This window comes from Balaenoptera ricei, chromosome 1, assembly GCF_028023285.1.
Source record: "Balaenoptera ricei isolate mBalRic1 chromosome 1, mBalRic1.hap2, whole genome shotgun sequence".
Taxonomy (NCBI): domain Eukaryota; kingdom Metazoa; phylum Chordata; class Mammalia; order Artiodactyla; family Balaenopteridae; genus Balaenoptera; species Balaenoptera ricei.
In genome coordinates, this window is record NC_082639.1 from 33,731,855 (window position 1) to 33,756,113 (window position 24,259).

The window sequence follows — 24,259 nt, forward strand, 5'->3', positions numbered from 1 at the left end:
GTGTTTTAGGCAGAGGGGATGCACCAAGCAAAGGCTGGAAGGTGGAGTGTTGGCTGGAAACCTAGCCTAGGGCCCTGTGGGATGAGGTCATGGGCTGCCCAACTGCTCAGCCGGCCTCTTCCTTCTGAGGCTGTATGATGATCTGACTTACATCTGACTCCTCCACTAGCCTATGAGGGAGGGACCTCATCTGTCTCTGCTGCTGCTCTTGCCTTAGTAGCCCCAACAGTGCCTGGTGCATCAAAGGTGCTCAATAAATATCTGTTAAATGAATGAGCAACTTCTCCCCAAACAGGATGAAATTTGGGGCAAGTGTTTGTTCCAACAGCCCCTGCAAGAGCCTCCCACAGACTCTAAAGCAGTGGTTTGCAAAGTGTGGTCCAGGGTGCATCACCTGGGAACTTCTCAGAAATGCAGAGTCTCAAGCCCCAACCCAGACTTACCAGACTGGGACACAGCAATATGTTTTAACAAGCTCGCCAGGTTGATTCTACTACACGTTAAACTTCAGGCACCCTGAAAGCCCACGAAAAACAACTTGCAGATGGAGAAGCCAAAATTGTGGCCAAGCCTGACCCGGAACACAGGTATTCTTGACCCTCTCCCTTTCTCCAGCCCAGGGCACAAAGAAGAGGGGAGCTCCATCATCCACCCCACCAGGTTTCTGGAATGAAGACTTGGAAACACCGGGGCGGGGGCGGGGGGGTGGGAGGGGAGGGGGGGGGGTCTAGAAACAGGGGCGGGGCATTCCTCTCAGGAATAGAAGGCGGAGCCAAGTGCTCTGAGCCCCGCCCCATCCCCGTTGCCCTGGGAAACCCCGGGTTGTAACAATAACCCGCTGACGCGCTTCGGGGAGGGATCCAGCTGAGTCCGTGGGCGGGACAGCCCTGCTGCGGACCAATGAGAGCGCTCGGGCCTCGCCCCCGCGCCCCCTCCCCCAGCTCAAAGCAGGGGGCGGGGTCGCGCCCGCCGCTCCTCCCCTGCTCCGTAGGCGGCGCTGTTGCGTGCTGGGGCTACGGCAGGGTCGCCCCCGGCCGGGAGCCCCGCCCCTCCACCTCCAGCTCGCGGGCGGGGCACCCGGCCGGCCGAGGATTCCGCGGCCGCGGGCGGGCACGCCCCGCCCTCTCCCGCGCCGGGCCCGCCCCCTCCCCGTCCCCCGCCCATCCGAGGTGCAGCCGGCGCTGAGCGCGGCAGGCGCGGGAGCTGGCGCTGGAGCCGGAGCGGCGGCGGCGGCGGCATTCACGGGGCGGCGGCGGCGCGGGCTCCGGCACGGGCTCGGGCTCCGGCATGGTGCAATCCGGCCCCGTCCCGGGAGAGCGGGGCCCGCGTGCGGGGCCGGCGCCGGGGGAGCGGCGGCAAAGACGGTGGCGGTGGTGGCTGCAGGCGCAGGCAGGCGGCAGGTGCTAGAAGCGGGGCTGGGCGAGGTGTGTGCCCGCTGGGCTCCGGGGCCGCCGCTCCCTCACTGCCCCCACCTCTCCCTCCCTTCGGGCTTCCCAGCGCGTCCAGCCCCCTGTCTCCGCGACCCGGCCCATGGCGCCCCGCGGTTGAGCCGGCGCCGCCAGGGACCCCTCCCGCGGGCCTCCCCGGGGCGCGCAGATCCCAGAGCCGCCCGCCCACCATCCGCGGAGCCCCCCTCCCCTCCTCGCCCGAGCCGGGCGGGACCATGGCTGCGAAGCTGCGAGCGCATCAGGTGGACGTGGACCCGGACTTCGCGCCGCAGAGCCGGCCGCGCTCGTGTACCTGGCCCCTGCCGCAGCCAGACTTGGTCGGCGACGAGGACGGAGCGCTGGGTTCAGGGGTGGCCGAGGGCGCTGAGGACTGCGGGCCGGAGCGCCGAGCCACGGCCCCGCCGATGGCCCCAGCGCCGCCGCTGGGCGCGGAGGTCGGACCGCTGCGGAAAGCGAAGAGCTCCCGGCGGAACGCGTGGGGGAACCTGTCCTACGCCGACCTCATCACCAAAGCCATCGAGAGCGCCCCGGACAAGCGGCTCACGCTCTCGCAGATCTACGACTGGATGGTCCGTTACGTGCCCTACTTCAAGGATAAAGGCGACAGCAACAGCTCGGCCGGCTGGAAGGTGGGGGCGTCCGGCAGGGGAGGGGGTCTGGAGTCGTCGGCTGGGGCTTCCAGGGGCTGCTAGATGCGTCTGGGCTCCCGGCGGGCGGTCTAGAGGGAGGCCCTGGGGCACCCCCAGGAGTCACAGAGTGTGTGCCCAGGGCGTGGGGCCGGCCGGCAGACAGGCGGGGGCGTGCTGGGAGCAGCTGTGTGCATGCTCTGGATGCGAGGTGGGAGGTCTGGTGGGGTGACAAGGGACTGCCACTTTGAGGCACTCTCGAGGGACACCCTTACCCCATCCTTGGGGGCATAGCAGAAGAACCTATTCTCAGGCCTCAGACATTGGGGACCCCCCTCTTACCCCCACGAGTTTGCTTTGTGTTACTCTTGTTTTACCCTCTCCACCAGGGCACCCTCCTTAAAGAGCTGAAATAATGACTTGGGGCCAGTGGCTGCTTTCCTCCCAGATCTTTCCCACTGCCCTCCCTGGAGCTGGCCTCAGGGTGAGGAATGCGACCCTAGGCCCACAGTTCTTTCTGTGGTGCCAGGAGTTCACTCTGGGGCACCAGCCAGCCTAGGGTGGGGAACTGGTCAGGTGACCTGAGATCTGAGTTCTCCGTGGGGCAGCTGCTGCCCCCCTTGCCTGGATCAGCATGGTGGGCTGGTGATGATCCCTACTGGTGTGAGGGCAAGGTATTGAGACCTGGGGATCTGTCCATGACCACCCCAGGCTGTCTTCCACTTCCCTGGCTTTCTGAGCCCAGATGCACTTGGGGGAGGGGGAGAGGGGAGGGGCACCCCAGGGAGGCCTCAGTACCAACCAATGGAAAGGGGGGAGCCATCTTGGGCGAGGACAGGGTCTTGACTGGATTGTGGCCTCTAGACCCTCCCCTGGCCAACTTGTTGGGGAATGGGGATAGTCGATGCCTTTGGGGGAGAGGAGACTGGGGTGGGGTGGGGGTCGGGCCATGCCCAGGGCCTGTGAGCTGTGAGACTCCCTGTGGGAGAGGGGGGTCTCTATGAGGGAGGCATGCCTGAATGGAGGGAAGGGGCTCTGGCTGGTGGTGCCTGTAGGCAGGGTCAGGGGAAGGAGGTGTGCCAGTGGAGGAGGGGAGGCTCGCGGACATGGACAGCTTAAGATGCCCCGTGGCTGCACTGTAGGGGCCATGGTGCTCTGCCCTGGGAGCCCATGGCTCTCAGGCTTTCCGCTGGCAGCTTCTCTGTCTGTCTCTGGCCACTACTGGGTGGGGACACAGGCTGGAGGGGCCGACATGAGTCTCCTTCTCCATCCTCTCTCCGGTCCCCTTGGGCTCAGCCCCCTCCGGAACACTTGTTCCTCCTAAGTGGGTCCTGCCCTTGTGCTTTGCTCCCACCTCCCTCCCATGTACTGTCCCACCCTTCACTTCTCCCTGTAGATAGTCCCTGTCCTCAAGGGCACAGAGTTCAGATGCCTCTTCCAGGAAGCCTTCCCTAACCCTTTTTAGCTAGCTCAGGACTCCCTCTTCTCTGGCCCTCTCCCTACCTGTCATAGGTCTTAGTCTTTTGTGTCCTGTCTCATTTCCCTTCCCCACCCTCTTTGGAAGACAGTGGCAGTGTCAGAACAATCTCTGTGCCCACGGCACCGAGCATGGAGCCTGGCACTGGGAACTACCAGTGCGTGTCTGGTAAAAGAGTGAAGAAATAGGTGGATAGTGCAGAGGGTGGTGAGGCCAGGGAGGGTACTATGGGCCCGAATAAGCCAGGAGGGCTTCCTGCAGGAGGCAGAGCTCCAGCTGGGCTTGATGGGTGAGGGATGATAAGGAAGATGGCAAGAGGGAACATGAGGCTTGAAGCTGGGAAAGAACTGCAGTTCACTGAGGGTCTCAGGGCCAAGCCCTGTGCCAGGCACCTTCAGGCATCTGTGCCAGGTGTCTCCTTTAATGCTCTCTGCACTCCCTGAGGTGGGTTTTACTGTCACCACTTATAGGGCTGGGCACTGAGGCAGGGAGTGAAGGAGTGAACTGCCCAAGGTCACACAGTCAGTAGATGGGAAAACTGGATTCCAATCCAGATGTGTCTCCCTCCAGGGACCCAGAGCCTCTGGAATATTGTCCTGCTGGCATTGGATATGGGTGGGGGACACTGACAGCTTTCAAACGGGGGCAGATCTAAATCCTAGACTGTGATTGGGAAGGTACTTGGAGATAATTTAGTCCCATGAGTTCATTTCTCAGACTGTGAGACTGAGGCCCTGGAAGGGAATGGGACTCTTCTCAGGTCATCAGTGAGCGGCAGGCCCTGGATGATGGCCCAGGCCTCCCGCCTGCCCATTGGATGCAGTTTCCACTGCACCACGGCTGCTGGGGACACATTGGTTCTCCCTGCGCCTGGGCTCAGGAATGCTTGTCCTGGGCTAGGGCATTGGTGAGGGAGCCTCAGCCTTGGGCTCCTGACCTAGGCCCTGGCAGAGACCCCCGAGGCACTGGAGGAGGGCTGTTCGGAGAGGCCCCTGGCCTTTCCCATCTCATCCCCTCAGTGGCTGTCCTCCTTCTACCCCACCCCCCCATCCAGCTCCCCAGGGAGCCTCCTTCCCCTCTCATTCCTGTCCCTCCTAATGCCTGTTCCCCCATTCCCAGTCAGTCCCTCCAGGGCCCTGGTGGCGGGGCCGTTCCCAACTCCCAGCCACCCTCCGGTTAGCAGAGCCTGTGATACACCTCAGGTGCCAGGGCTGGGGCCAGGGACCCCATTGTTCCTTCCTCCCTCCCCTCCCCCACGTAAGTGTTGCACTTGAGTCCTGGAGTGTACCGAACCCTGTGTTAGATGGAGTGGGGGGGACCGAAGGGGAAGGCGTTGCACCTGCTTTCAGGATGCATCAGGGCTCAGCCAGTTCCACACGCAAGCCCTCTGTCTTACAAGCAGGACTGAGGGCCGGGGAGTGGGGGTGGGAGTAGGGGTGTGGGGAAAGTGGGTTAGATCCCCTGGGGAGTCAGGCAAGCCCTCACAGAGAAGATGGCACTTGATCTGGTCTGTCTTCACTGGGTGGGGTGGGTGGGTAGAATTTGGGAGAAAGTCTTCCAAGGGATATTGACTGCATACGCAAAGACAAGGAGGTGGAATTGCATATGTTGGGTTTGGGAGACTGTTGGGTGTGCCAGGCTGGAACCAGGGGCTCCTAGGCAGGGCTAGGAGCGTGGGATGGCAGGGCTGTGGCGTGGGAAAGGCCGAGTGAGGGCCCTGTGCTTGGCCTTTGCCCTGTGGTCCCACCTGTGATGTGGGAAGATAGTTCAGAGGTGTTGCAGAGAGGAATTGGAGGAGGCAAGATCAACAGCAGGCCTAAGGCACCCAACAGGCTGAAGCCCGAAGAGAGTCTGGGCTTGGTGCTGGGAACTCCACCAGAGAGGCTGGTAGTGTTGCCATCAGGGCAGATGGTCTCCAGGTCTGGGACGAGGGCTTGGACAGGAGTCTCCCTCCCTCTCCAGTGTCGCAAAAGTGTGGATATCCCACATCCAGGTAGAGCCTCCTACTTCCTCTCAGACACTCTAGCCCCACCTTCCTCCTCCGGGAAGCCTTCCAGGCTGCTCCGGGTCCTGGTGCTGCTTCCACTTAGCGCCCTTGGAGTTATTCTGCCTGCTTTTGTGTTTCCAGGCTGCCAGCTCCCCTGGGAGCTCCCAGGCCAGGCCTGGGTGCCTCCCATTCCTGTCCCCGGGACTGGTGGGGGAGGAGCCCAGTGGATGGGGATTTCCCTTCTCCCTCAGTGCCTGGAGCAGCTTGGCTGTTGTGGGGTGGGATCAGCAGGGGGGTGTCTCCCCCCCAATACGGCCCAGGCGGGCCCGTAGGTCCTAGGTGGGGTGGGGGCTAGAAGAGAGAGACTGATCTGAGAGGCCGGGAGGAGGGTCCTGCTACAGCCCGACTGAGCGGTGGTTGTGCGTGCAGGGGCTCCCCCTTCTCTCCTCCCCCCAGCCCGTTCCAGCAGGGCTCCCTCCTTCTTCTTTGTCCTCCGGGGATCCCCAGCCCCGAGGGCTGGTGGAGGTGCGGGAAGAGGCGGTGTGAGCCCGGGTTGGGGGGTGTCCTCACCCCCCGCGCTGCACGAGCGGGGGGCTGGCAGCTGCCCGCCTCCTGGGCACGAGCCCGTGCCAGCCGCTCCTGGCACAGTTGCTGGCACGCCCGGCAGACTCCCACGGCCACCTGCTCACACCCACCCACGAGCGCTGGCGCGCAGCGGGCCCTTCCGGCTTCCCGGGCCTCCCGGCGCCCCTCCCTCGCCACCGCGCCCCTCCCCCCCAGTCCTCTGCTCCCCGAAGGCCCCACACTCTGCCAGCCGCGTGGCCCGCCCGGCCCCCTCCCCAGAAACTTGGGGAGCTTGGGAGGCAGGGCCGCCGGGAGGCCCCTGGGGTGGCTGCGCCTCTGCGGGGAGAAGGGGGGAACCTGGAGGCAGACAGATAGACCGACAGACAGGGTGAGGGCCCCGCCTGCCACCTGGCGCCGCTCCAGCGGGACGATGGCGGGCAGCGCCGTGCCAGGCGGTAATTGCAGACAGACTAATTTAAAGAGATGAGACGGTTATTTTTAACTCCTGTTAAGGTAATGAACGGCGCTTGGGGGGGGGAGGTGTGTGCGGGTTCGAAAGTTCAGCGCCCCCCAGCCGCCACTTTCTGCGGTTTGGGGCTCCCCTCTCTGCACGCCCTGAGGACCCAGCTCAGGACTGAGTGGAGTGGAGGGGCTCTGCCAGAGAGGGGCAAGGGCTCAGAGCGCCGGGGAGCAGGCGCCCACCATCCAAGCCCACGTCCCCTCAAATCCTGTCCTCCATCCTTCCAGGTGGGTGTTAGCATCCCGGTTTCCTAGGTGGAGAAGTGACTTGTCTTAGGGTCACATCCCTAAAAAGTGGCAGACCTGGGAATTGAACCCTGTCCTGTCCCCCAAACTCAAGCATTTCCTCCTGTGCCATTGGGGCTGGAGAAGAGGGATTTGGAAAGGGTGCAGGCTTGTTTCTTGCAGCCCACCTTCTCCCATCTTTGAGTGGCAGCTGGTGGTGGCTACTCCGTGGGGTCCTGGGGGCTATGGAAGCCCCTCTCTCTGTGTCTTGTGAAGGGTGAGGGTGTGGTCGTGGGCTGCGTGTGTGGATGTGAGCCTCTGGCATATGGGTGCACCAGCTGTAGCAGAGGGAGCCCCCTCCTTACCTCACTGTCTCCCTTAACTTGTGGCTGACTCCTCAGCACCCCTTTCCTATTTGCAGCCTGTGGCTTGCCTCCCAACTTGGGAGTGGGTACCTGAGAAACAGGTACACATTGGTGCCCACTCCTTCCACCTCTGAGTCTGACTTTGGATCTCCAAGAGAGGTGGAGCCCATCACCCGCTTCCAAGCCTCCTTCCCAGATCAATCCCTTTCTCACATACTCCCAGGGACCTGGAGCCCGAAAGCTCTGGGACTGCCCATTCTGTTGCTAGACAAGACCTTCAAGTTGTTAGGCCTTCCTTCCTTCTCCCTGGCAATGACCCATCTCTCTGGAGCATCACTCAGGGTGTCCTAGTTCAGCCCTTTGGGGTCTGTTGGAGCTGTGGAGTCGGGAGTTGGTGAGCGGTGGGCAGAGCACCTGTAGGGCACCCTGATGTAGCGCGTGTGAGCTGGAGCAAAGCTCTCTCCCGTTCTGGTCCTCAGTGTTCTCATCTGTGTCCAAAGGGCCTTAACGCACTCAGACTGTGGCCCTTTCGGGGCTGTGACTGACAAACCCTCTGGTTCTAGGAGCCATGAGGGGTTAGTTGGGACCGAGAGTGTAGAGTACCTAATGGGACTTATCATGGGTGGAAGCACGTGAGTACACGTGTGGATGGACTCGAACTGGGGACTCCTGCTTGGGGCTGTCTACCCTGCCCCTGGCAGTACCCAGGTGGCAGACAAACTCTGGGCACAGTGAAGGGAGTGCTCCTGGCAGTCCCAGCTGGCCACCAGAGCAGGCAGATGGGGGGTACAGGGTGTTAGGTGGGCATTAGCGGAGGCTCTGGGGCCCTGGTAGGGCGCTCAGGGGGACAGCTGGATCTGGAGCGCCCCCCTTCCTCCTGGCATCCTGGTTACCATGGAAACCAACTCCTGTTTGGGAGGGTTTGGCTGTCTGCTGCCTCTCCCCACCCCCCAACCCATATGTGGAGGTGGGAGGGGGGCCAGGTGGCGTGTGGGGGAGGGGCCTCCCACACCTTCCCCCACCCCCACCCCCCGGGCCTCCCTCTTTGCAGAGAAGCGTTTCTGGTCTCGAAGGGGGATGCCTCTTTTGGGAAGGGGAACGAGAATTCAGAGGATTAACGCCTGGGTGCTAGGCAGTCAGTTGGGCACTTCACATAAATCCTCTCATTTCATCCTCCCTGGGTCCTGCCAGGTATGTGTTAATAGCCCCATTTTGCAGTTGAGGAAACGGAGGCTCAGAAAAATGAAGTCACTTGGCCAAGGTAGCATAGCTGAGACGAGGCTGAGCCTAGATTTAGAAGCAGACCTGTTTCCTCCATGTTTTGCCATCTTCCAATGCCAGTGCAGTATCAGCCCACACCCCAGCCAGCCCTCCTACCCCAGGGCTCACTCATGCTCTCTCCGGAACCCTCCAGGGCTCCTCAGTTCCCCTGGGAGCCAACCAAGCCCAAACTGCTCTGTTTGGCCCCCTGGGCCCTCTGCTGGCCTTGTCCAGGCCCTGCCCTCCCTCCCACTTTCCCTGCTGCCTCTGATCCCAGGCAGCCCTCACACTGCCATCTTTATACCTGACGCTGGAGTTTTCAGCCCAAACCACTGCCATTGTTACATGCTCACCAAGGCTGCTAGCGACTCTCATGGACTGAACCCTGGGGACACCCCTCAGAAACTAGGCGGGTGCTTGGGTAGTTTGAACAAAATCCTACCTCCTAGGTGATTCTGGAACCCAATGTGTCTTTCTGAGAATCTGCCTTAAATCCTTAGTTGTTGGCAGAGCTGGCTGATTATCAGAGTCACCTAGAAGCTTTTAGGTAGTACAGTCTGCAGTCCCTGTCTCAGACCCTCTGTAGCAGACTCTCAGTGGGTGGGCTTTGGAATCTATATTTTAACAGGTCTGTCTGATGACGGGTCGGATTCTGAACCGATGCCTTAGATGGTAGCTTCCTCTGCTTCTGCTTGCGGAATCTTAGTTCCCCGACCAGGGACTGAACCCGCAACCCCTGCAGTGGAAGCATGGGCTCTTAACCACTGGACCTCCAGGGAAGTCCCCCTCCCGTCTTCCGCTCCCAGGGCGGACCACCTTCTCTAAACAGGCTGCCCAGACTGAGCCCACATCTCTCCTCCTCACTCTTTTTTGGGTCCTCCAGGGAACTGAGCCCCATGCAGTCAGCTCCAAGGGACTGAAACACCACAGTACATTTGCCCGCCCTCCGTGTCTGATGTGCTCTGCCACTGAGAGCCTTTGGCTGCAGGAGGGAGGTGCTCTGCCACTGAGAGCCTTTGGCTGCCCGAGGGAGGGGAAACGTCGGTGTACTCAGCAGGCCTCTTTGGCGCTGGCCCACCAGGAAGTGGAAAGTCGCAGCCCCTGCTCTCTGCTAGCTCCCCGTCCGGTGGGGGAGGCGAGACCATGTGTACAGCGCGGTGCTGGTCTTACAGGATCCAGTCCCGGGGCTGTAGCGTGCCATTCCAGGCCTTGGCCACCTGGCCCCAGTCAACCTGTACAGCCACATCACTCACCCCACCCGTCTTCTGACCCTTCTTCAGCTACACAGAACTCTTCCAGCCCAGGGTGCAACCACCACATGCCATGACAGGTGTGCTTCCATTTAATTTTCACAGCAAACCGTGAAGCTGGTACTGCTACTATCCCCAGTTTGCAGATGAGGAAACTGAGGCTGAGAGAAACAAAGTGGCTCTCACAGTATCCCACTGGAAGGGACAGAAATGAAACTCCCCTGGGCTACTCCTCCCTAACCGAGTGCCCTGGCCAGCACAGTCCAGGCTGGCCGCTACCCCCCTGCCCCCCAGCCCTAGCATTGTCTCTCTGATTTCCCTTAGAGTTTGGCCCTGGGGCTTCCAGCCTCGGGGGTGGCTGTGGGATCCCTGGCACCCTTTCTCAAATCCAGAGCTCCCAGAGGGAGGGAGCTGACATTGTCTGCCCCCCTCCATCTGCAGGCCCCAGGGCTGATGGCCGCTTCCTCCGCTCGCGTTAATCCAGGCCTACACCCACTGGGCACCCACTGGGCACCTACTGTGCAGCACTGCTCAGAGGAACCGGACTGGCTCCCTGCCCTCGAAATGCCTGCAGGTCCAGCGGGGGAGATAAGACGAGGATAAAAACTACCCAGGGTCATGATGGAGGGCCAGATTATGAGCTATGGGTATTTGGAGGTGAGGCGGGAGAACCAGGCAAAGGAGTCAAACCCTCAGGACTCTTTAGGAGCCCCACAGGGTCTGGCTGTGTTAGCTGGAGCCCAGCAGGACTTGAGGCTGGGGAAGCAAGCAGGAGCCGGACGGTGAATGGCCTTGAATGCCACACCAAGGAGCTGGCACTCCAAGCTGTGAGGGATGAGGAATGGCATGGGCAGAAAGGATGGTATGGAGGGTTGGGGTGGGGGGAGAGACTGGCTCAGGTGCCCAATGTGGGCCTAATACTGGGGTCCAGGGGAGAAGATGAGCCTGAGAGAGGGTGGAGGCCCCAAGATTCCCAGATGCCAGGCCTGAGGTGCCAAGCAGCACCCTTTGGTGCCTTGAGGATCTCAGAGGTAAGACAAAGTGGTGTGGGTAGGAGTCTGGAGGCAAGCAGGGAGGAGCAGTCCTAGTTCTGCCACTTACCCTCTGTGTGGCCTTGGGCAACCTAGCCTCAGTTTCCCCCTCTGCAAAGTGGGATAATAATAAAGACTTATGTCCAAGCTTTGTTGTGAGAATTGCATGTAAGGAGAGTTACATGTAAAGTCCCCAGTGAAATCTTAGCAAATATCATTATTGTTATTCATTGCTCTGGGAAAGGAAAGGAGATACCTCCACGTGTGCTGTGTGTGTAGGGGTGGGGGGGGGTCCTGGGCCCTGATCCCTGAGAGACACTGACTTGTGTATGTGTTTGGGGTGGGGGGTAGGATTTCTTCTTCTAGTCCCTCCCTTTCTGTCCCTGGGGTGTCAGAAAATCAGGATGTCCAAGCTTTGTCCTGCCCTTAGGTCCAACCACTGCTCTCTAGCCTACAGAGCCTTCCCCATGGCCTTGGGAGGCAAGCAGGCAGGTTTTAGGCACTGTATTTTTACAGATGAGGCCAGTGATTTACTCAAGGTCACCCTCGAATCCGGGGCTGCCTGCCCCTGGATGCTGGCTCCTCTGCCCACTGGCAGTCTGTGTGACCTTGGGCATGGTCCTTCCCTCTCTGGCCCTCAGTCTCATCTAGGGATCCGGGTTCTCCTCCCCCAACACTCTGGGAAGTTGTGATGCCTCCTCCACCCCTCCAGTCCCCTCCCCCTGTCCTCAGCTGGCCTTGCCTTCTTTTGTAACCTGAGCTGGGGCCGTGGGGGAAGGGGCTTGCCCTCAGCCAGAGGCACCTGCCAGCTGAGCAGATGTGAGTGGATGGAGCCCCCCCCACTCCGCCAGCCCCTAGGGGGTCGCCTGCTCCTGGCTCGGCAGGGCTGGTGCTGGGGCAGGCAGTCCTCAGCACACCCAGCCCTGGCCTCTGGCCTCTGCCCCCAGAGCTTACCCTGAGCACTTGTTCATTTTTCGGCGGACATTCGTGCTCCAACATGCCCTGCAAGGACCTCTCAGGCTCCAGGAGAAGACAGATGGCAGATGAGGGCTGGTGCCCCGGTCTGGGTGGGCTGCCCAGAGCTCCCGGAGCCCCTTGGCATGGGGACAGAGGGCCAAGGGCAGCCCCTGGGGACGAGGGCAGTGTCTATGCGGGTGGCCATGCCCCAGGGAGAGCAGATGGTCCTCTTGGCACCATGCCTACTCTTCCCCCCCTTCCCCCCCAGGAGCCAGCCTGTAGGGCTGGGGCACAGCTGCTGAGCCCTCCCCAGAGCCAGGCCCAGGGCAGGACTGGGTGAGGTCACCGCAGCTGCTCCCAGGGCCGGGGGCAGGGGTGTGGGATGTGCTGCCGGCAGAGGGAGGGAGGGGGCTCCGATGAGGAGAGGCTGGGAGAGGCCTGAATGGCCTGGCATTTAGGGATCCCCTTTAATCCTGGAAGAGGGAGGGAAGAGTCTGTGGAGGGGTTGCTGAGCCAGTGTGGACAGCTCCTGGCGCCCCCTCCCCAGGGGAGCTTCTGTCTGGCCTAGGCTCCTCCCTAGAGGCCTCTCAAGGTAGGAGGAAGAGCAAGGGCCCTGGGTGTGAATTCCTGCCTCAACACTTACCCGCTTGGGCAGGTCAGTTGTCTCTTGAAGCCTCAGTTTCTCATCTGTAAAATCAGGATAATAAACCAACTCAGAGGTTTGTTACAGATACTCAGTAAGATTTTAATTGTTGAGTGCCAGCACAGGGCACCGAATGCTCAGCAAATGGTAGTTTCTTTCCTTTCTCACTTTGCTGAAGTCTCCCGAGAAGCCAGGGGAGAAGTAGGGAGGTGGCAGAGGCAGCAGGAACTGGAGGGGAAACTGGAAGGGAGGAGGCAAGGCCTGGAGCTCCGGCCTGAGGTCTTGTTGAACAGAAACTGCAGAGTTGCCAGGCCTGAGTGGTTCATGGCTGCTGAGGGTTCCAACCTATGTGTTGACTTGCTGTGAGCCAAGGATTGCCCCACAGAGTTCAAGTGGGGAGGCAAACTCACCTACGGTTATACTCCAGCGTGCAGGTAGATTTTTGCAGTAGCACTGAAGGGGGAGCAACTACCTGTGGGGCTTGCAGAGGGGGCTAGGAAGATGCTGCACAGCTAGCCCCGATGCAGCAGCAGGAACCGCTTGAGCAGAGAGCGAGGGAAGGGCACAGGGAACAGAGTGTGTGAAGGCATGGAGGCGTGAGACATCCAGGGTGGCTGGAGCCCCAGATGGGTTTAAGGGAATGGAGGTAATGAAGCTGGAGAGCATCAGAGGGCCCTTGAATGTCAGTCAAGGGATGAGGAGCCATGGGCTTTTGAGTAGGGGTGAGCTGGGACTTCTGCTGCTGATTTGTGTGCTGTCCGGGCTGGGTGTGTGGGTTTTGTTGTCTCTGGGGTGGCAGGGGTGGGGGACGCCAGAGCCTGTCCCTTGACCTCATGGCTTGCTTTGGACATTTGGTTCCTCCTGGACCCTGGCTGCCCACTTCTGTTCCACTGCTGACCCCAAGCCCATTCACCTGTCAACACTTGTGGCTCTGATGCCCCCACCTGCCCTTCTACCCCTCCTTCACTACACACCCTAGTACCAAGGGTTTGCATGTGGCCTCAGGGCCCTGAGGTCATCCAGGTCACCCCTTCTGCCAGGAATCCTGTCTGGACTGAGTACTCCAGGCAGCAGAGCCAGTGACCCTTCCCCCCGCCGGCCACCCTCCCCCAGAGTCTGTGGCTCTCTCTGAGTCAGGTGTGTTCCTGGGCCAGAGGGGGTGGGGTGTGGTACAAGAGCTGCTCCTGGGGCTGAGACAGGGAGTCAGGAAGACTCTTGACATGTGGGATCTCATCCAGCTCCCAGCCACGCCCCCTCCCCCATGGATGTTGCGATAGTTACCGGATAGTTACCGTCTTTTACGTCTTTTACGGGGAGGCCCAAGGTCACATGGATGAAGTTGGGATTCCAACTCTAGCCCTTAACCCTTCTTTATGCAGGAAAGGAGGGAAGGAAGCGGGGAGAGAGGAAATGGGAGTCACGGAGGGGATGAGAGCGCTCACACGCCCCACAGGTGATCTCCGCTCAGGAAGGCACTAGAGGGTGGAGCTGGATCACCATCCCCATCGGGTAGTTGGGATCAGCTTCCTGAGGGAGGGGCCGGGCTGAACCTTGGACAGCGATGGGACCTGGAGAGGCATCCATACCTGGTTTTGGGCTGGATGGATGGACGCAAGACCCAGGACTGAACTGGGAGGGTCCTGGAATCCCCTTGGTGCCAGAGGCCAGGAGGTAGCACAGGGCTTGTGGGTGGGGAGCACAAGACTTGAGTCTCCTGTCTCTGATGAAAACCAGGAAGCTTGGGCTTGAGAACCAGGGCAGGTATGACCTCTGAGGTGGGCAGCAGGGCAGTGTTCCCCGCCACATTGGCGGTGTGGGTAGGAAGAGCCTTAGCTTTGGAATCCAACAGCCCGGAGACCCAGACCTGGTTCCATCACTTCCCAGCTTCATGGCCTCAGGTGTCATTTAACCCACCTGAGCCTCAGTTCTCCCCCCACCCTTTGTAAAATAGCATTACCTACTCACAGTTTGCATGGTTTTTAGGATTCAAAGAAGAAACATATCTAAAGAGTCTAGCTTAGGTCTGGCACATGGTAGGTGGTGCCCTTCTCCTGCCTCGGTATTTGAGCACGGGCCAGTGGTGTGCGAGAGCTGGCTTGCACTGGCTCGTGAGAGCTGATCATGCACACTTCTTCCCAGTTCTGCACTCAATGACATCATGCTGCCAGCTTAAAATTGGCTACGATGGGAGTATCTATGCCACAGAAATCAGCAAATGCTACAAATCGAATCAGGTGGGGTTTTTCCCCTTTTGGAGAGCTGAAGGAAATCCATCCTGTAGGCCCTCTTTAGCTCTCGAGGGGACCAAATGGGAGGTGGGGCAACGGTCGAGGGCTGGCTGGGCTGAGCAACCTAGAACTCAAAGTCCATGGGCCCTTTAGGGCCTCTGGGGAGATTGGATATAGTCACAGTGCCATGCAGCCCTCTCTAGGCAGGGGACAGCAAATGGTGGGACCCTTCTTCTCTCTCCAAACTCCCCCTCTTTGCCCCTGCTCTTCAGCCCTGAGATCTGGTGGGCTCTGGCTGGAGAAGTAAGATTGGATGAGCTTGAGCTATCAGGGAATGAAGCTGTGCTGGGAGGAGAAATGAGGTTGTGCTGGAAGATAAACGAGGTGTACTGCCAGGGAATGAGGTGGTACTTGGAGGCAAGGTGAGGCTGCATTATTAGATAAATGAGGTCGTACTGTCAGGGGATGAAGTGTACTTGTAGAAGAGATGCTGTCCTGCTGGATCAGTCGGGTTGCACCGTCAGAGAACACAGCCACACCACAGGAGGAAGGAGAGCCTCCGACTTGGAGGATAAATGAGGGTGTCCTGCTGGATAAATGAGGGGGCCCGTCAGGTGAATGGAGTGCTGTTAGCGAATGAGGTTGTACTTGCTGGATAAATGGGACTGGTGTGCTGGATAAATGGGGTTGTGCTGTCAGATGAATGCATTACCGCTCGTGGGCGAAGGGTGTCCTGGGAATAGATGAGGGTGTCCCCTTGGATGTATGAGCTGCCGCTACCAAATGGCTCAGACCCTGTCCGCGAGGGAAGGCACCATCAGCAAGGACGAGATTATTCTGTTCCCACAGGGGCTGCTGCAGCGTCTTCTGGCCCACGTGGTCCAGGCTGTGAGAGGGCTTGGCCACAGCAAGCCTTGGGTTCCCCAAGTCTATCTGGGGAGGAGGAGCGAGCAGGTGGGGCTTGGGGTGGGCAGCCGCCTTGTTCACCCTGGGAGCCCTTCTTCCCGTCGCACAGAAGCCCCTCCTCCTCTCTGCGCTTCCTTCTGTGGCTCCGACCGCTCCTGCCTTTCTCCACCCCATGCTTGCCTCCCATTCCATCCTGTATTCCCCTCTCTCAGCCCAGTTTGGAGAAGCCCCTATCATGTGCCAGCCACTCTGACAGTCTCATTAATTCTCCCTGCCACACAATGTTCCCCCCCTTTTCTCTCTCTCCTTCATTCATTCAGCAAAAGTTTATGAAATGCCTAGCATATACCAAACACATGGGGTCCGGTTACAAAAAAAAAAGGGGGGGACAAAAATCCCTCATGGAACTTATTTTCTAATATAAGGGAAACCAGACAATAAATAATAAACACAGAATATAAAGAAATTATATGGTACTTTAGAAAGTGCTAATTGCTTTAGAAAAATTCAGAGCAGGCTAAGGGGGCCAAGAAATGGCAAGGCAGAGAAGCACTTGTTAAAAGAGTGGGCAGGATGGGGCTTCTCACATAGGTGACATCTGAACAGAGACTTGAAGGAGATGAGAGACGGATGTGAGCATCTGGGCGAACAGTGTTGCCCCTGCGACCGAGGCCCCAAGGTGGGATGGTGCCTAGCAGGTTCCTGGCAGCAGGACAGGGTCAGGGGAGGAGCCTGGGAGGTCATGGAGGGGCTTGTGGGCTACGGCAAGGCCTTTGTTCTTTACTCTGAGTGAGATGGGGGCATCAGGGTATTCTGGGCAGGACTGGATGTGGTCCACGTTATGTACAGGATCCCTCCAGCTGCTGCCTGGAGGGAAACAGGGTGCAAGCAGGTAGCTGTTTGAGGAAATAGAGGTTCAAAGCATCTTTTGCTCCATTGTTTGTGGGTGTTGAAGCCAAGACTGGAATCCAGATCCAACGCCAGAGCCCGTGCTCTTTGTCCTGTACCAGCCTCTTCTCCCTGGTGCCTGAGGCCCCAGGGGGCTGGCCTCTCGCCTAGGTTCTGAGGGAGAGTAGGATGGGCATGGGATGTAACCTACTGTCCCTTCCCTCTGCCCCTTGATGGCCTCTGAGGCACTGAGTCAGGGAGGTCCCATCTCCCCTGGGAACCTGCCCCAGGCCTGCATGGACGTGTGGGAGGTGTGAGGCCCCAGAAGCAGGGCCCAGCTTGGGCACCAGGGGAACCGGGGCATGCCGGGGCCGTAGCTGTGGTGGCGGGTTGCTAGGTGACTCTGAGAGGGAGCCCTGGTTACTGCTGCCTGGTAGAGGCATCTCCCTCACCTCCTCCGTGGCCTCTGGCCTCCCAGGAGGCCTTGTGGGCGAGATGTGATCAGCGCTTGCCACTGGATCTTGGCCGGGAGCTCTGATGGGTACCAGGTGGCTGGGACCTGAGTAGCCAGAATGGGCTGCAGGGCCTGGCCTTGCCTCCTGGGGCACAGCCCTGGTGCACACCTGGTGAAGAGCCTGGCTCAGCAGACCAAGGCCTAGGTCCTCGCCCAGCTCTGGGCCACCTCCTTGGGTGACACTGGGCAAGGCACGGCACCTCTCTAGGCCTCAACTGCCCCATCCACCTGGCCTGCAGAATCCCTCCCCAAGGGCCTCGTTTTCAGTGAGAGTGCCAAGGGAGGGTGCTGAGCAGGCAGGGCTCCAGGTACCCCTGCCCCACCTCCGATGGCTTGAGTGTAGAACACTCAAGTTTTGCATTAGATTCCATTCACTAAAAAGGTTCCACTACTTTAGAAAAAACAAAAGTTTGAAAACCTCTGGACTGAATGATTCCAAGAACTTTTTATTGTCAGACTGAAAAGGTGCCTAGAGTGCAGTGGCCCATCTCATCAATTTATGGGGAGGGAAACAGGCCCAGAGAGGAGGAGGGACTGGCCCCGGGTCAGGCTTGCCGGGGGAGGAGGGCCACCAAGCTGGCGGTCAGGAGGCCTGGGCTCGAATCCCTGGGTGAACTGGGGCAAGTCCTTTTTTCTCTCTGGGTCCAACCAGCTGTGGTTTTGGGCTGGGGCTCAGGGGTACCTGGCTGGGCAGGGAACAGAGTGGGGAAGGATGCAGACCTTCATAGGCCTGGAACATGTGTTCTTGGTGGGAATCTAAAATATTTTTATTGATATTCAGAAAATTTGGAAGTATTACAGAGTACAGTGCAAGATTCCTTTGAATTCTACAAAGGAAGCACAAAACTTGTAGGGAATTTTGACCTTTTAACATGCCCCCAGCTTCCCATACTGCCAGCTTCTAGGGTTGGTTACGTCATGGAAAGTTTCAGAAGAAATGGAGGACTGGTTTCCTAAGATTCTTTGGAAGGTCTCTGACTTGTTCTCTCTCCCATGGTGGAACGTGAGGTCCTTTAGACTCAGAACGAGACTAACCTGAAATCAGTGCCTGGCTCTGCCACTTAAACTGTGTGATCTTTTCAACTTACTTAACCTCTCTGAGCCTCACTCGCCTCATCTTGAATAGGGCTCACAATCCCTGCGTTGTATGGAGACTGATAGAATGATCATGTGAGATCAAGTACTTCCAGTACTCAGGGCTGACCTGGCAGGTACCCGGGAGGTGCCCGTACTTGGCGGTGTCCTTCCTCCTCCTCCCACCCCCAAGCACTCAGAACCAGGCTGGCACATAGTGACACTGATAAAGAGGTGTAGCCTGACTGACCTCTAGCTGGAGCAGCTGGGAGGTGGAGCCTCTGGTAAGGCAGATAATCCCCCAGGGGAGGAGAACTGAGGCCTCTGAGGCCCCCCCCCCCCCCCCCCGCAACAAACACAGGTGTTGGGAAGGGGCTGGGGAGCCAGGTGCAGGGGCGGGAGCGGGAGAGGGGGTTTCTACTCCAGGGAGCACCACTCCCTGGGGGGTCCAGCTCCCCTCCTCTCAGGGCCCCAGGAGAAGCCAGGCAGGACAATGCTGGGACAGACCTTGAAGCCCTAGCTGTTATCTCCCAAGACCAGAAAGTGCCAGAGATAGGGAGCCTGGGGCCCTGAAGAGTCAGGTGAGTACCTGGAACTGGGGGTGAGGGGTGGGAGGGTGCCCTGGGCAGCAGGGAGGACCCCTCCTTCTGGAGACAGGCGGGAAGGAGGCAGGAGGGAGAGCCCTCGCGGATCAGAGGTTCTGGAGCTGGGCGGATGACAGCAGGTCCGTATGCCGGGCAGATCTGGAGTGGTACCTGGCATTGCCGCCTGTGGGACCGAGGGCAAGTTACATCATGCCTCTGGCCTCCATTCCCTGGTACATGAGATGGGGTAATGCCAGCTCCCCAGGGTTTTTCGTGCCCAGCGCAGTTACACTCAGGGCCTGATACTAAGGATTGTAGAGACAGAGCGGGTCTGTGGAGTGATCTAAGAAGTGAGGTCTTCTGGCCAGAGTGAGGGATTTAACCAGCGTTATGGGCACCTGGTGTGTTCACCAAACACCCACACACGTTATCTCAGATAATGATCTAACAGCCTTCTGAGGTGGTTACTGGATGTCGCCCATTTTTTTCAGAGGAGCTCACTGAGGCATGGGCTCCTAGAGATTGAGTCAATAGCCATGGTCACATAGCTAGGTGGCTGAAAAGAGCCAGGCATCCTGCCCAGCCCTGCAGATACCCAAACCCCTGCTGTTTCCACAGCAGTGCCTGAGCCAGGAGGTCCAGGCCACCAGCAGGAAGGCCTCAGCGCTGGGGCATGGTAGGCCCTGCAGAAGTTCTCCTCCTCCAGGTTCTTGCGGGGAGCCAGGTCAGTGGAGCTGTGGACTCCCCAGCCTTCCTCTGTCCCCAGGACAGGCCTGGCAAAAGCAGGCAGTGATATGGGGCCCAACAGAAATTTAGAAGAGGATATGTGTAGGTGTGCCTAAGGTGAAGCCCAGGGAAGGACCAGGGGCAGCAGAAGGGCTCTGTGGCCTTGGGCAAGCCACTTCACCTCTCTGAGCCTTGGTCTTCTTGTCTGTAAATGGGCCTGATGCCACCTGCTGTGTGGGGATTTTGTGAAGGTTCCACCAGGAAGGGGCTTTGAGGGCAGAGCTACTCTGCATCAGGTGGGTGGGGAGGGGAGGGGAGGGGAGGGAAGGCTGCAGCCCAGAGGGGACCTGGGCTGACCTGAACGTGGGCAGTGAGCAGGGGCGGGGTCTGGGGTCTTCATGGCCAATGGATGTGCTTTGAGGGGCTTGCTGGGATCCAAAGCCTCTGTGGAGTTCACAGAAGCTCAGAGAAGTTGGGGGAAAGTCTGGGCCTCTACCCACCTTGGGGACCCCCAGCCTATTCTGCTTTCCCTGGTCAGGCCTTCCCAGCAAAGGGTTAACAGTCTTCTCTACCTGCAGTTGCATTTTAAAGACACGAAATTAAAGCAGGTAATTTATTCTCCCCACACACGAAAGAGCAATTAGTTCTAAACAGGGCTTAATCAGTCACCGCGAGATTGATTTCTGGAGCCCTGGGTTTTCGGGCTCCTGGCGCCATGCCAGGCTGGCAGGGTGGTGGGGAGCGGACAAATGAGCCGCAGCGGCATGAGCCCTTACATAATCTGCTGGGGGGCCCTGGCAGCCTGGCTAGCCCCGGGCGGGGCTTGGCTGAGTTGGGGAGGGGGGTCTTGCTCCCCCGCTGCAGGCCCCTTAGGAGTTGCCTCCCTGGAAAGGCTAGACCCAAAGCCCTGGCCTCACCCTACGGACAGTGCCTGTGTGGGGCAGGGGAGCGGGAAGGATGGGGCGGGTCTGGGGTAGAGCATGGATAGTCTGAGTTTGTCCGACCTGGTACTTACACCTGTTCCCCTCCTTCTCCCCTTTACCCTTTCATCTTCCCTATTCCCTCCCCCTCCACCTTTTGGCTCCTCTCCTGTTCTCTTATACTCTCACTTCTCTATTTTCTCCCACTCCTTTTCCCATCAATTACCCCCTCACTTCCCACTCCCCCACCCCTATCCTTGTCTCTGGCCACAGAACTCCATCCGGCACAACCTGTCTCTGCACACCCGGTTCATCCGCGTGCAGAACGAGGGCACAGGCAAGAGCTCCTGGTGGATGCTGAACCCTGAGGGCGGAAAGACGGGCAAGACCCCGCGGCGCAGGGCTGTGTCCATGGACAACGGGGCCAAGTTCCTGCGCATCAAGGGCAAGGCCAGCAAGAAGAAGCAGCTGCAGGCACCGGAGCGAAGCCCCGACGACAGTCCCCAGGGCGCGCCAGCCCCGGGACCCGTGCCTGCCGCGGCCAAGTGGGCCACGAGCCCGGCCTCGCACGCCAGCGACGACTACGAGGCATGGGCCGACTTCCGCGGCGGCGGGAGACCCCTACTCGGGGAGGCGGCCGAACTGGAGGACGACGAGGCCCTGGAGGCCCTGGCGCCGTCGTCGCCGCTCATGTACCCGAGCCCGGCGAGCGCGTTATCGCCCGCGCTGGGTGCGCGCTGCCCGGGGGAGCTGACCCGCCTGGCCGAGCTCGGGGGCCCGCTGGGCCTGCACGGCGGCGGCGGGGCGGGGCTGCCCGAGGCGCTGCTGGACGGCTCGCAGGATGCATACGGGCCGCGGGCCCGAGCCGGGACGCCCGCCTACTTCGGCGGCTGCAAGGGCGGTGCCTACGGCGGGGGCGGGGGCTTCGGGCCGCCGGCGCTGGGCGCGCTGCGCCGCCTGCCCATGCAGACCATCCAGGAGAACAAGCAGGCCAGCTTTGCGCCGGCCGCCGCGCCCTACCGCCCGGGGGCGCTGCCCGCGCTGCTGCCGCCACCGCCACCCGCACCCAGGCCCGGCCCGGTGCTGGGCGCGCCCGGGGAGCTGGCGCTGGCGGGCGCGGCCACCGCCTACCCGGGCAAGGGGGTGGCCCCATACGCGCCGCCGGCGCCCTCGCGCAGTGCCTTAGCCCACCCCATCAGCCTTATGACGCTGCCCGGCGAGGCGGGCGCGGCGGGAGTGGCGCCGCCGGGCCACGCGGCCGTCTTCGGGGGCCCCCCCGGCGGCCTCCTGCTGGACGCGCTGCCGGGGCCGTACGCGGCCGCCGCCGCAGGGCCGCTGGGTGCCGCGCCCGACCGCTTCCCGGCCGACCTGGACCTCGACATGTTCAGCGGGAGCCTCGAGTGCGACGTCGAGTCCATCATCCTCAACGACTTCATGGACAGCGACGAAATGGACTTCAACTTCGACTCGGCCCTGCCGCCGCCGCCTCCCGGCCTGGCTGGGGCCCCGCCCCCCAACCAGAGCTGGGTGCCGGGCTGAGGGCCGCCTCCCGCGCCCCCGGTGCCCTGCCCCGCCCCCCCCCAGGGGCCTCTGTCTTCCCATCCTGATCCCCGGGTCCCCACTCCCATTCCCGCTTCACGGAGGGGATCCAGGAGGCAGCCCCAACCCAGCTAGAGACATCCCTCGGAAGCTGACCGCTGAGGGAAGTGGTAGGGAGGGGCTGGGGCGCCCTGCCATTCTTGCCCAGACTCCTGAGACCCGCTCCCCCTCCTCCCAAGGGCGGGAAGCCTGGGAGTGGAGGTTGGATTCCGGGCTGGGTGGGAGTAGGGAGGAATGAGGTGGGCCGTGCTGGTCTGGGAAGCCCACCGGGAGACTGGGCGGGGCGGGGTGGGGGGGCGTCTCCGAATCTTCAGTTTCCTTTGCGGGGCCCCCGCGTGACGAATCGCCCACCCCAAAGTCGAATCTGATCCCCAGTTGACACGTTCCCACTGGTCTTAGCCTCACCCACCCCAAGCCAGGAACCTCCTCCCAGAAACACACTCACACCTACCTATTGGCTGTTCACCCTGAGCTGTCCTCCTTCGGCCCTCAACCACTCTCCGACCTCCAGACCCACAGTTCAGCCCCGCCCACTCATCCTTGCCCGCCTTAGTTTCTCCCCTCCCAGGTGGAAGTCCCTCTTCCTTTCCGCTCGTCCCCATTCCCCAGTACTGGTCTCAGCCTCCCCAGTGGGCCTCAGCTCCGGATCCACCCCCCAACCCGACACCCCTTTCTCCGTGCCAGTCCTGGCTCCTCTCTCCCATATTTATAAGTGTCCGGTCGGGGCGGTCTGTGGGCGCGGCGTCCCCGGCGCATATCGTAGGCAGTGTACCGTGGCCGTGCCGTCAGCGTGTGCGTGTGCGTGTGTGCCGTGTCGAGGCCGTGTAGAGTGCATTGTACAGCATATTTTCATGAATAAAATTGTTTTAAATATTTCTCGTGCCTTGGGCTAGTAGGGGGAGCTGCGGAGGAAGAGGATAATTGGTAGGGATCATGGAGGCGGGGGTCCCTGTGCCCGAGCCCATTGTGGCTTTGTGTCTGAGTCTGTGTCAGCATTCACTGATGTCTGTCTGCTCAACACACATTGGTTAAGTGCCTACTGAGTTTTGGATGCTGGAGATGTGCCTGTGTGGAGCTCTGCACCTGTTTCTGTGAACATGTGCATGCAGGAAGTTTCTGGCCTGGGGATATTCTGTCCTGAATAAGCTTCAGAGTTGGGAGAGAAGGCACAGATATTAACTGAGAACGTGTTCATGCCAGGTCCTGTATTAGGTATAATTTTTGTTCCCGTTCTACAGATGAGAAAACGGTCAGAGAGGGAAAATGGCTTAGGAAGGCAGGCAGCGATGGTGGAAAGGAGGCCTTTGAAGGCACACAAACTTCTGTTTGAATTTATTCCCTGCTGTTTTCCAGCTGTGTGACCTTGGGCAAATTTTCAACCTCCATAACCTTGCTCTCCTGGTCTAGACCACAGGCTAGTACACCTATTGCATGGATTTCTTGTGAGCAGTAAATGAGAAAACATATGTAAAGTAGCAGCACAGGTCCTGCATCCATTCATTCATCCATGGAAAATTTAGTGAGCACCTGCTATGTGCCAGGTCTTATACCAAGCACTGGGGCTACCATGGAGAGCAACAGAGGCACAACCTCTGCTCTCAAGGAATTTAGAGGCTCGAGGGGCACAGAGATGAGTAAATGGGCGATTTTAGATCAGAGATGTAATGAATGGAGGAGGCAGGGGGCTGTTGTGGGAATGAATGAGACAGTTGCACCCATCCCGGGCTTGAGGAGTCAGGGAAGGGGCCCGGAGGGGGTGCTGTCTCAGCTGAGCCTTGAAGGATGAGTTGGCATTGGGAAAGGAAGGGATTCAGACAGAGGGAATGGCATGATCAGAGAGCCAGAGTCAAGAGATCATTTGGGTTCCAGAACAAAAAGCAATTTAGCATGGCCAAAGCTCAGAGGTGGAAAGATGAACAATGATGGGGAGGCAAATGGGCCAGAAGGGGCAACAATGGGAGAGGGTCCGTGGCCAAGCCAGAGATGCTGGTGGTGACTCAAACCAGGAGGGACAGGGGAGGGAAGTGAGGCTGGAGGGGGAAGGATGAGTTCACATATATTTTGGCTGTAGAGTCATTGAGACTTGGTTGTGAATTGGATATGGGGAATGAGGATCAAATGATGCCTGATTCTGGTTGGGCACTTGGGCAGACAAGGCCATTCACTGAGATGGGGAACTTCAAGGCAGGAGGAGCCCTGGGGAAGATGGTGCGCTCAGCCTCAGACAGGCTCAATTTGAGTTATGCCTTATGGGACCCCTTGAGATTTGGGAGGGATGTTTGGGAGCATATGTACTGTGTGAATGGCATTCCCTGGCATTGGGCAACATGGTGGCCCAGAGATGTCCAGCCGGATAATGGGGTCAGAAGCCCAGGAAGGTGTCTGAGCTGGAGAGGGAGGTCAGAGAAGTAAGAGTACGGAGGTTGTCATGGAGGTGTTGGGAGCGGCTTCGGGGGTGGTGCAGAGTG

At 59.8% G+C, this 24,259-nt stretch overlaps 1 protein-coding gene across 1 annotated transcript; it reads left to right on the forward strand.

The window, feature by feature from the left end:
• The first annotated feature begins 1,157 nt into the window (after window positions 1-1,157).
• FOXO6 (forkhead box O6) lies at window positions 1,158-22,666 on the forward strand. Its single transcript, XM_059919967.1, has 2 exons — window positions 1,158-2,077; window positions 20,466-22,666. The coding sequence occupies exons 1-2, from the start codon at window positions 1,664-1,666 to the stop codon at window positions 21,729-21,731; spliced, it is 1,680 nt and encodes a 559-aa protein (XP_059775950.1). The 5' UTR covers window positions 1,158-1,663; the 3' UTR covers window positions 21,732-22,666.
• The last annotated feature ends 1,593 nt before the right edge of the window (window positions 22,667-24,259 follow it).

Bases quoted from the DNA above. Each gene is read 5' to 3' on its own strand.
- FOXO6 (XM_059919967.1), top strand. From the start codon at position 1,664: ATGGCTGCGAAGCTGCGAGCGCATCAGGTGGACGTGGACCCGGACTTC. The intron at 2,078-20,465 runs GTGGGGGCGTCC...CTCTGGCCACAG, and splicing joins ACAGCTCGGCCGGCTGGAAG to AACTCCATCCGGCACAACCT.